The 12,374-nt window shown below is 39.5% G+C and overlaps 1 protein-coding gene across 1 annotated transcript in view; it reads left to right on the top strand.

The window, feature by feature from the left end:
* LOC147722959 (dynein axonemal heavy chain 5-like) overlaps positions 1 to 12,374 on the top strand; it is a 1,378,573-nt gene that overhangs the window by 166,094 nt on the left and 1,200,105 nt on the right. Inside the window, exon 16 of the mRNA XM_086965349.1 lies at positions 2,545 to 2,640. Within this exon, the coding sequence (XP_086821475.1) occupies positions 2,545 to 2,640 (96 nt within the window). The remainder of the gene's footprint in view (positions 1 to 2,544; positions 2,641 to 12,374) is intronic.

Genomic DNA, 12,374 nt, shown 5'->3' with positions numbered 1-12,374 from the left:
ATCGAAAACTGTTTACCCTTACGGACTATCACTTCATTTGAAATGCTTAATAGTAATATCCAATCTTCCCTCCTAACTACGGCCAGTGTGCAGCTGCAGCTAGCCCAGGGTGGTTCAATAGAGAAAGTAGAGCTGCAAACCAAAATCTGAAGGTTGCTCTTAATTCCAGGTGTAGAGACCAGGATATCATCATCATTGCTGGACAGCGTTATGAATCTGCTGCTAAAAAAAAGTAAGGCTGATATTAAGGAAGAAGCCTGTAAAAGCCTTTTAATGGCATGTCAGGATGAACTCCCAAAATTATGGCCAATAGTAATTGATACGGTACAAAAGGGGGTGGTGATGGACGGAGCATCTGAATCAATCAAACACTCACACCCAGTCAAAAGATCTGGGTTTAATCCATCACCATTCTTTAGCCCACTCTTGATTCAGATGCTCCGTCCATCACCACCCCCTTTTGTACAGCTTTTGGCCGCCATACGTTTGGCAGGGTATGCTCAGACGTGAGTCCCTTGCTCACTTTGCCACTGGATTCAAGCAAGCCGGGCTGAAGACGGCTGGAATGCCAGAAACCGGTCCTCGGAAGCTTGTTTCCGGTCCAGGGAAGACATGGCTTGGCAGTTCAGGCTGGACTGTTCCCATGAGGCACAGGGTCAGACTGATTTGCATATAGCCATGTCTGAACTGGGGTGGCAGAGTGGGCTAAAGAACGGTTTGATTCAGATGCTCCGTCCATCACCACCCCCTTTTGTACCGCAATAGTAATTGATAAGCAGCCCCCTGCAATTAAGGGTGAGGGTTTGGGTTTGGGTTCAAATATCCATGGGGAGGAAAAATGCTTCCTTAGGTGGTTACTTGGCCTTGGTCCTGGTAGTTCATGGCACTTTATACATGAGGAACTTGGTCTGGCCAATGCCTCAGACCTGATGGGGCTTGCCCCCATCTCCCATGGATATCTATTTGGAGCATCTCAGAGGGCTCCCTTGATCACATGATCATTGAGGATTGCCTGACCTGTAACTATGGCCTAAGATAAATCATTTACTAAAAACATTGAAAGCCATTGGAAGACATGACCTGTTTTCTATTTGGGAATCTATCTCAAAGGGGGAATCCACAAAAGTAAAAGATCTATTTTTAGTAAACGTAGAATGTAACAGGGAAGACAGAGAGATTATTATGCCTTATATGAGAGAAGTGATGAGCATACAATCAACTGCAGGTGTATAGTTATATTTGTTATATGTCAACACTACATGGGAGAGGGCTTTATTGACAAAGTTTCATCTAGGCAACATTAAATACCATCCTCTGTTCTTGCGATGAATTATTACCCCAAACCTAGGACAATTTAAGTTTTCTTGTAAATTTAACGAGGCTCTGAGGAAATCTTTATTACTACCGATACTCAAAAATATTATGATGATTTTTAAAAAAAATCAAAATAAAGTATCTTGATTGATTGATTGATGTTGGATCAACCTTTGTAATCTACCTTTTGTAAATTTACTGAGTAAATGGATTTAATGAGCACGTTGTGAACTGAGTAATTAGCTGATTGCTGAGAAGCTTGGTGTAATTTTGAACTTTAAAAATGAAAGTGGGTGGTTATAATTGTAAATAGAGTCATTTCAGGTGCATAAATGCTTGTTTTTAAATCTGTGATTGCAATTGGTCACCTTGAGAGATAATGTTTTTTCTTAGTTACTGTCGTTACTTTTTCCTTGTTACTATTGTAATTATTACATGAAAAATCTGAATGCTTATGAACTTCAAATATGTGATCAATGAATAAAATGTTCCCTATTCCAACTGTACCCATTACAAGCCAGGGTCACCACAACTGTTTGTCAAACTGAGAATTCTACCCCTTTATGTCTTGTAGTCACATGTTTACAGTAAATTTTCCAATTTACAAATACTACTTGTGCAGATTGTGTTTTAGCACTATTTTCATGCACTCTATTTTTTTTAATATAGAGAAACCTCTTCCTCTTCTTTCCCATTTAATATTAGAATATTCATGACACCTTTTGACTGGAGAACGGCACATAACCCTGTGTTTCAAAGTTGTACATTTGTGTTGTCCCTCAGAGGGATACTTGCCGCAACATGGACATGAATACCCCAAAATGTACTGGTTTTATATTTTTATCTCTGCATTCTGGTCCGCCAAAGTTCCAACATTAATTCACTAGCATTTGTGTTGCACACTTCTGCTATTTCTATCCACAATTTCTGGCAGATATTCCACTATTGTAAGTAGACTTGACAATTCCAAAATTTCACAAATCTAGATGCAGGGTGTATCACGTAATGCATACTATGACAATATTTTCAAACGGGGGCTTATATTTTTAGTCAAATTACAACATTTATGATTGTTCCCAACATAGCTGTTATCAAACAAAATATTAGGCCTCTACAGCAAAATACTGATCATCTGCAATTAACATCCATTCTCTGACTATATGATAACTAATTGAGCTGTCCGAAGCATCCTGTATTATAAGGAACTGTTTTTTTGTTGTTTATTTACAGTTTGACAAAGATTACATTGAATTTAAGAATCAAATTGAAGGCCTTTACCAATCTCTTCAGATGTTTGTTGATTCCTGGTTTGAGAAACCATTAACAGTAAGTAGACATTGATGGTATACAATTAATAATGAAGCATTATTGTTGACTTTTGTTGACCAACAAGCAAGCCTATTCGAAGGGTCATGAGACAGATTGACACCTCTGTTTATTGCTTTTGTTGGATCATCATCACTGATTTAACTTTTCAAATAGGGAACTCGGCCCTATGAAAGAGGGGTTTGCAATAATATTCATTCCTGCATATGAACAAAATGTACTGTGTTTCAGAATTGCAACATAAAAAAATAATATCCCCTATAGGGTTGTTTTCAAATCAGAATGCAGTGCTGTTACAAATTAGCAAAGCTCAGAACCTCACACTGTTAAGAATAAGCAAACAATGAATATCAGAGTGACTTCAGTTCTGAAGCCAGAGTAGTTTGTTGATTAGTAGTGCTTGATTGTTTACAATTTCAGCTTTGCAGTAGTCCAATTTCATCACTTTAAATTCATCCAAATTCCAACATGTGATTCACAACTAATGATGTTGTTTATTCAGGACAAAAGATCAAACAGTAAGAGCTAGTTTATCAATGCAATTGTAGATTAGGTATAGGTTTAATTATGTTCCTATCTGTTTCCCTAAATAAATCAAAACCTACAAAATTGTCACCGTTGTTCAGAAACTTGATAACTTTTCATCGTGATCAAGGTATTGTATGCTGAAATGCATCAATGAGGCTGAAACGTTTCACAATATGGAATAAACCTGCTGGGCAAAAAGAAAGCTTGATTGACTGAGAGTTCCTCTCTGTGTGCTGTGATTGTGTTTTGGTGATACTAATGATGTTCTGTTGCTTCTGGCCATGTGACACCTACCCTGAATGGGTTCTGTATAGTGCTGTAGTGGTGACTTCCTGGTTGGAACGTGTCCAGTTACAGTCCTGATTTTAAGTTCTATAGTCCAGCTGGATAACCAACAGCTGACCATAAATAAAATAAACCAAGATCTTTGATTCAAAAATTGAAGTGTCTCTGATATTCATTGATTAAACATCAAACATACTTTCCCTCCTAATGTACTTCATTCTGCAAAATATGTGTAGGTAAAAGGCAGCACTTTCAAACTGTTTTTTTAAATTTAATTTAGCAATCTGACATTATCTTTAACTTCATTAATTGTTTGCTTGTCTTGGACATGTCGCTTATTGGGAATCTTGTTTTACCATGATATTGCTTCCAGGTCAGTTAGCAAGATGTAGACAAAGAAACTGTGATTTACAGTAATTCTCTGTTCGGGTAGTTTACAAGCTCTCTACTTTCCCTTCTTTGACTTTACATTTGAGGGGAACAAATGATCCAGCTTTAAATTACCATTTTTTAGAAATTGACAACAACAAACAAAAATAGTATTGTAAGTTGTAATAACTTGAACTGAAATATTAGCTTACAATAATTTTTATTGAATAAAATAGTCTCCTGGCATGTTAACTGTAGAAAAGTAAGGACGATCAGGCGATGTAAGAATTGCAGGAACCCTTTATTAGCCATCCACTCTCTGAATGACAAACAGTGGACTTAAACATTCTAAGGTAGACTCCCAAGGGAAAGTCCACAGTGGAAAATGTGGCAGGGGTGGAAGGGATGTATCAAGGTACGGGAAGGAACATTACAACACACCTCCCCAACATTATAGGGTTAAACATAACTGCATTTGACATTCCTGCCACAACTCCACACTTGTCTATTCTCATGTAGTACCACATTGTTGTAGGACTTGGCTACACAACAAGGAGGGTAATATTTGCTTTTGCTCTTATTATCTTTAACAGTCTTTTTGACTTGTACCCAATCTCCTATCCTCCACCTAGGATCTTTCACCCCATTCTTCTCGTCATACCACTTCTTGTATTTGTCTTGGTGTAGTTCTCATTTCTTTCTAGCTTCCTTGGGATCGTATTCAACCTCCCTACCACCCCTCAACCACATGGGTTTAAACTTTGTACAGGGTTCTCTTCCTCTGAGAGCGGCATACGGGGACACCCCATAGATGATGTTGGGTGACGTGTGGTAGGCCCATAAGCAGTCCCGCAAGGATGACTCAACCTTATGACCATTCACCATGGCTAGTTGTATGTGTATGTGTTTCTTTCAACCAGGCCGTTTGCCTTAAGGTAATATAGTGCTGTTCTTGCGTGCTTGATATTGAGATTTACTAGAAACTCCTTCATCTTTTGGGAAGTAAACTGTAACCCATTTTCAGTGACTCGGGTAGATGGAATTCCCTCCTGTGAGAATACGTCCTTGAGGAAATCTAGGACAGCATTATTGTTAACCCCATGGATGAATTTGTGCGTGACCCAGTGTGAGGTGTAATCAACCAGCACCAAAATGAACTTTCTGTGCATCCCTAAATTGTCCATTGGCCCTATTATGTCCATGGCCAGTTTGCTCCACAGTTTGAGGGGTTCCTCTACAGGGGATAACGGAGCCTTGTGGGTAGACCTCGACTTGTCACTTTTGACACAACTATGACAGTCCTTTACCATTTGTTCTACCAGAGAGTCCATCCTGGTAAACCAGAAGTTTACTCTAACTCTGTTCTTTGTCGTGCTCCGCCCCAGGTGTCCTTTATGGGCTAATTCCCCAATTCTCTTTCTCAACCCTTACGGGAGTATCATTTTATTGTTGCAAAAAACTTTCCCTCATATGGTGCGCAATTCAAACCTGACCTCCCAAAAGTCTCTGATTTCCTCATAGATCTCAGTGCATTTACTGGGCCACCATTCTACCATCATCTCCTTTATTTACACAACACTTCATCTTCTTCCATGCCTTTACCCCATTTTTTTTCTGTTAACGCAGGATCAGTTGGCTAGAATGGGACTGTCTAGCACTTCTTCACATGGTTCGCGTTGTAAAGGAGATCTGGACAAAAATTCTGCGCTTTTGTTTTCACCCCCTGGAACATACTCCACCCTGAAGCTGAAATTCTGAAGTACTAATATCCATTTACAAATGCAGGGAGTGCCATGTTCCATTCCTTTGACCGTGAACATGAATGTAAGTGGCTTGTGGTTTGTGTGGATAGTGAAATTCACCCCCCACAGGAAGAACTTAAAGTGTTTCACTGCCCAGTAACACGCTAGGGCCTCCTTCTCACTACAGAATAATTGCTCTCAGCTTTGGTAATACAGCAGGAGGCAAAGGCAATTATTGTTTCCTCCTGTCCCTCTTTCTGAGACAGTGTCGTCCCCAGGCCTTTGTTCGAAGCTTCTGTGGTAAGAATAGTTATTTTCCTGCTGACAAACGTGCCCAATGCCGGAGAACTGACAACATCCTCTTTTAATGCATCTACAGTGCACTTGTGTTTCTCTCCAAACTCAAACTCCTTGTTTTCTTCAAAAATTCACGTAATTGTTCACACTTCTCTGAGAAGTTTTTAATGTATTTTGCCATATACTCCAGTAAACCCAAGAATGACTTCAACTCATCCTTGCTCTTGGGATACAGGGCTTCTCTAACCGCTTACAACAAGTTATTTTTTGGTCTAAAATAATTTTCTAAAATGGAGAGCCCCTGGTATTCTGTTGATATCACTCTGATCTGGCTCTTAGATTTATGTACTGTCAATCCAGCCTCCATCATCCTTTTGAAGACATCCCTGAGGGTTTGGTCATGGGCTTCGGCAACCTGTCCATACACCAGGATGTCATCCTGGAAAAATATGGTGTTGTCAACATTTATTAAGACTTGGTGCATTATCTTTTTCACGGAAAAGACCAAGTTTCTTGGAAAATAACTTGAGGAACGCCTCACATATACTTGCTCCAGTTTGGGTAGCATCCAGCACAAGCACTTGTTCTTGGTTATTGGGATCAAGGATTATACCCAACTCTTTCTGATGTTGTCATCCCAATAAATTAGACCCCGTTTCAACAATGCACACCTTTCCCTCCGTATTCCTTTCTTTAAATTCAATGTGCATTTTTTTCATTCCCATGAGTGGTATGTGTTGTTTGGTGTAACCTGTGGGTGAAATATCAGGCTTATCTAGGATCACATTCCTATCTACATTCATGTTTTCAAATTTACATGGCTCAACAAAGTAAATGGTGAACAAGAATCTGCATACATTGTGACAACATTCTTGTGTAGCATCACATCACTTTTGGCATAATAGATATTTATACTTCCCACTGTGTCTTTTACCTGGAAGACAAACTTCCTTCCACTGGGATAGACATAACTAACTTCTTTTACAGAACTCCCTTCCTTTCCATCACCCTCTGTGTTGTTGGGGTCACTTTCTCTACATACTCTTGCAAAATGCCCCCTGCGATTGCAATTCTTGTATGTCACACGTTTTGCTGGGCACTGAGCATTGTTTGCTAGGTGGTTGCTGCTGCCACATCTGTAACACATGGGTTTTATTTCATTAATGTTCGATTTGTTCTGCACACTTTCCTTCCCATTGACTCGGCAAACCTCGGTCTCTTTCACACACTCCTTTACATTGGCCACCAACTCCATAGGAGATTTCATTTCTTTGATGCATTTGGCTGTGTGCGCTACAGATTGGGCAAAGGCTATTGCCTCCCGTAGAGAAGGATTTTTGGCCAGCAAGTTTTCCTGTATACACAAATTATTCATGCAGCGTACCATCTGGTCCCTTATAAGAGTATCAGTTAGGTTCCCAAAGTCACACAATTGGCTCAAGCCCCTTAAGGCAGCAATGTAATTGCTGACCGACTCTTGTTTCCCTTCTGTTCTGCAGAAGAATCTATGACGTTCCAACACCATGTTTATCTTATCTCCAAAGTGAATTTCTAGTTTGGCCATGGTGCTTGCAAAAACTTCCAAAGCTCCCTCTTCCCTTCCTCCATTATTCTCTGGTCCTGGCAGAGTTTCATAAATTTTCCGACCATATACACCCAAATAATGTAGTAAAATGTGCTGTTTCCGCAGCGGAGAGAACTGTTCACCCCAATCGCAATCAGATACGATTCAAACAGTTTGACCCAGTCTTTTCAATTTATTTCTGTCTCTCCATTTTCATTAAGGAATGATGGGGGTTGGCTCATGCTCATTGCAGCCATCCTTGTGCACCAGAAAGGGAGACTTAAGGTAAAGGAAAGCTAACAGAGAACGGGACAAAGAGACAAGTAGTCCCTAAACACTCAAGAAACTGCAATGGTGGTGCTGTTCCTAGAGGAGCAAAAGTTAAAACCAAGCACAATACTACACTACGATGACACTGGAGCTAATAAATGGTGCTACTGTTTGAAAAATGTAATAATGCAGTACTCCTGGGTGTATGAAATGCTCCAGCATGTGTAGAAGATGAGGCAGGGTTAAATTTAGTATGCCCTCCTAAACTTGACACCTAGCCACAACAAAAGAGAGTGTCTCAGCTCCTATGGCTGGTACCGGTGGATGCAGCATTCCCCCCCCCGGGGCCTGGAACACCCTCACATCCATGGGCAGAGAAGGCACTGAGACACTGATACCCAGATGCTGTCTCTTGTAGCACACCTGCACTGATGATGAATGCGCTCCTTCGAACAAGCTGAAATACTTTGAAAACTGCTGCCACCCTTCACGCAGGCTCCGTACCTTACAAAAGATACTGCTTCCCAGTTACTTTCCCCAGAGCACGCTTGCACTGTGAAAAACTTCGCTACCTCATCTAAGACGATACGTTACCTGACTGAGAGCAGCCCCGCCTCACACATGCGTGAAACGTGAGGAGGCGACAATCCACTGCACTATGGCCCTGCGCATGGAATTCCAGTCAGGCGGCACCTCAGACACGTTGACACTGTTGAAGGATTGTTGCTTGGCTCGTTTGGGGAACACTTAACTTTGTGCCTGTGAAAGGCTGTAATGCAACAAAGTGCCCAGGGACACATGGCCAGATGTATTCCTCCTCAGCTGATTAAAATGCAGTAGCTGAAAGCTGCTGAGTGCGCACCAATCCTTACGTTGGTTCCTCAAAACCCTTTGCTCCACCTTCCATCCCACAATGCCAGAATTGTGGAAGAATGCATAGCTAATTGGATGAAGGTGCTACCCGCCTGGACCAGGGCACACTTCCTTTGTGACAACAGGTTTTTTTCATCCGTAGACGGCAAGCTTGGAGCACAGCTTCTCACAACGAAGCGCTTCTGGTTGTCAAGGACAGGCTGATGCAGCACTTACAACCTTCATGCTTCCTTAATCCACAATAATGCAGTAAGTGGAGAGAGCACACAAAGGGGAGAGGGCTAAAACTGCCCCCTTCGCAGTAGATTGTCACCGGTGTAGAAAAGTAAGGATGATTAGACGAGGTAAGAATTTCAGGAACTCTTTATTAGCCATCCACTCTCCAAATGACAAACAGTGGACTTCAACATTTTAAGATAGACTCCCAAGGGAGAGTCCACAGGGGAAAATGAGGCAGGGGTGGAAGGGATGTACCAAGTTACGGGAAGGAAGATTACAACATTTACATCACCCCTTCACTGCCATTTCCAAAATCTAATATGTAGGACAAGGAAAGGCATGACAAGAGGATTCCCTTTGATGTATCCTGAAAATGGGATAATGAGGGAAAATGATGCTCACATCTGCAGGCACAGGAAACAGAGGCTATATTCTAGACAAATTATAGTAGTCTTGGGTAAAATTTGCTGAATTCACTTAATGAATTATGCAAATGTATGCATTATTATTCGAAATGCCAGCATCAACATTTTGCACTACCACTAACGGGCACATGCATCATTGTCAATTGCATTCGCAAACGGTGCGAATCGCAATTTTCGGCCGTTTGCGAATGCAATTGACAAAATTGGGATGCATCATGTTTTTCGCAATTTTAGAAATCGCAATCATGTTGCGATTTCTAAAATTGCCATTGCGTTTAAGAAATCACAATTTGAGATTTCTTAAATGCAATGCATGAAAATTTTAAATTTGCGAATTTGCAAATAGGGAGAGGTAAATTACCATGAAGTTGACCTTCATGGTAATTTGCAAAAACTTTCAAAAATGCACAAAAGTGCATTTCTGAAAGTTTCATTTTACACACATGCCCTTGGGGCATGTGTGTGTGAAAAATGCACTTAAACTTAAAGTTATATTTCAGGGGTGCAGGGGGGGTCCTTTGGACCCCCCTGCACCCTTGAAATCGCATTCTCAATTTGCGATTCGCAAATTGCGAATCGCAAATTGAGAATGACTTCCATTATTTCCTATGGGCCTCTTTTTTTCGCAATTAAGAAATCGCAAACGGCAACAATGATGCATGTGGCTGTAAATGTGGCATGCCCATTTTTTGCACAAGGACTCATTTCACCCCAAAAAAATAGAGCAAAATCACACATGACGCAAGCAACAGCCACACATGTTTAGTTTGTTTTCGTTCTTCCAGTGTGCCTGTGATAGGATTTTTACCCACACAAAATCTCAGCTATGGGATGTTGCATAATAGCGTAATCTTAGGCATTTCGCATAATGATTGTAATTTGAAATGTCAGAAATGACACAAGATTATACCCAATTAAAGGAAACTTTTCTCAAACCTCTCTTACAGAAACAAATCTGTAAGCATAGATAGAAGTTGGCCTTGAGGATAACAAATACCTTCTGCAAATCCATAAAGGAACATACAACCTTGTAATGGTTTAGCTTTTCCAGCAAGTGTAGTGATAAGCAGGCAAGGCCTTGAAAATCCCTTGGGACTGTCCCACAAAGGAGAATATTGAGTACAGGAATTAATTTAGAACACCTGTTTCCTATCCTTCCATATATAAAGAAAGGCTGTTAAACTCTTAAGCACACCCACTTGTTACTACTGAGTTCTAAATAATATAACCCAAATACCGGTGTTTTTACTTCTAAACATAAATGAAACATAGAACATACTTGCATCCTCTTCCCAGTAATACATATAATCAGATGCCCCCTAATGAGTGTTAATAATGGTTGCATTTGGAAGAAGACCATCTTTCTATAAGAAGGTGTGACTTCCTTTTCCAGCACTCTAACAAGATTATACATAATACACTATGAAACCATAAAAAATCTAAACTATTCAATAAGAAAAAATATATTAATTAATGTAGATCATAAATAAAATATTGAAATGTACAAATAATACAATAAACATTCAATTAAATTTCAAAATAAAATATTAAAATACAAACAATTAATACTATAAAATCTATTTGATCAATTTTATGAAAAACTTTGGAGTTTAAGAATAATAAATATACTATTCCTGCTGTAATTTATACAACATTAGGAAAAGTGTTAAACTTCAGAGTGGTTGGATTTACCTTTGCTACTCCAGTCAGTGCAACAGTAGGTAAAGCACTGTCCTTCGGAGGCGTTACATTTAAATTTACTATTCCCACTCCAACCTACGCAACAGTAGGGAAAGCATTGGATTTCAGATGAGTTAAGTTTAATATTCCCCCTCCAAGCAGTGCAACAGTAGGTAAAGCGTTGGATTTCTTGGGGGTAAACTTTGAATACCAACTACAAACAGCGCAACAGTAGGGAAAGTGTCGGACTTCGGAGGGGTAAAATGTATTATTCCCACTCCAGACTGTGCAACAGCAGAGGAAGTGTTGGATTTTTGAGTGGCAAAATTTACTATTCCCACTCCAAACAACATAACAGTAGGGAGGGAAAGTGTTAGATTTCTGAGTTGTTAAATCCACTATTCTCACTCTAAATTGGACAACACTTGGGAAGCATTGGATTTCAGAGAGATAAACTTTACCATCTCCATCCATCTGTGAAACAGTAGGAAAAGCGTTGGATTTCAGTGGGATGAATTTTACCATCTCTACTCTAAACAGCATAACAGTAGCGAAAGTGTAGAAATGTGAAGAGGTTAATTTGACTGTTCCTACTGAAGTCTAAACAAGAATAGGGAAATTACTTCACTGCAAGCACCCCCATGAATGTAGAAACAATCTTAAACTCAAACTTAAACTGATGTAATATGTTGGGTAATTAGCAGTGCATGGCGAGTTATATTTAACTTAGGCAACAAGTTATAGTTTCTTGAGATTACTATAATAACTGCTGAATTTCTATGGTTTCATGTGTGTAAAATCTGAACCTTTTTTTGTGAATTTCTAAGTTCTTTTATTCTGTTTTCTAGCTATAAATCCCTCTAACCTTTATTTTTTCAGCAAATTTCTATATTTTTTTAATTAAAAGTAATATTTAATTACTACACATTTATCCCGTAGAAATTTAAAAATCCACTTTTCAGGGGTCTCACTGATACTTATTCCATTCAAACCAATAATAAATAATTTGGCACAGAAGCTGGAAATATAAAAGAAAATTTTTATTAACCTCAAATGAGTGAGACTACGTCACACAGAAGCCTTAGCAACTGAATGAGGCAGTCTGCTAGAATGGTCTTACTTCACATATTATATACTCTTTATCCTGCCCCAGGCATGTAAGGGAGTTGTATCAGCTAACTTTTTATTACATTCCTAAACAAATGGAAAATCTGGAGTGTCAGCAGGTGAGTAGCCTTTGGGGTTTTAGCAGGATATGAGCAAAACATTATAATTACATAGTTCACAAATGTTAATCACATTTAGATGGCTCTGCAGGGCATGGCATGATTACGTGTACAGTATCCCAACCCAAAAGTCAATCATTAAGAATGTCCCAAATTCAACCTCCAAAAGCCGGACAAACCTATAATTGAAAGCATAACCCATGTAATGAAGAAACATAAAAAGAAACAGTAACAGATGATGAACAAGATAAGGCAT

The sequence above is a fragment of the Lissotriton vulgaris genome, chromosome 4_1 (assembly GCF_964263255.1).
Source record: "Lissotriton vulgaris chromosome 4_1, aLisVul1.2, whole genome shotgun sequence".
Classification (NCBI taxonomy): Eukaryota; Metazoa; Chordata; class Amphibia; order Caudata; family Salamandridae; genus Lissotriton; species Lissotriton vulgaris.
This window is presented reverse-complemented; position numbering and strand designations above follow the sequence as displayed.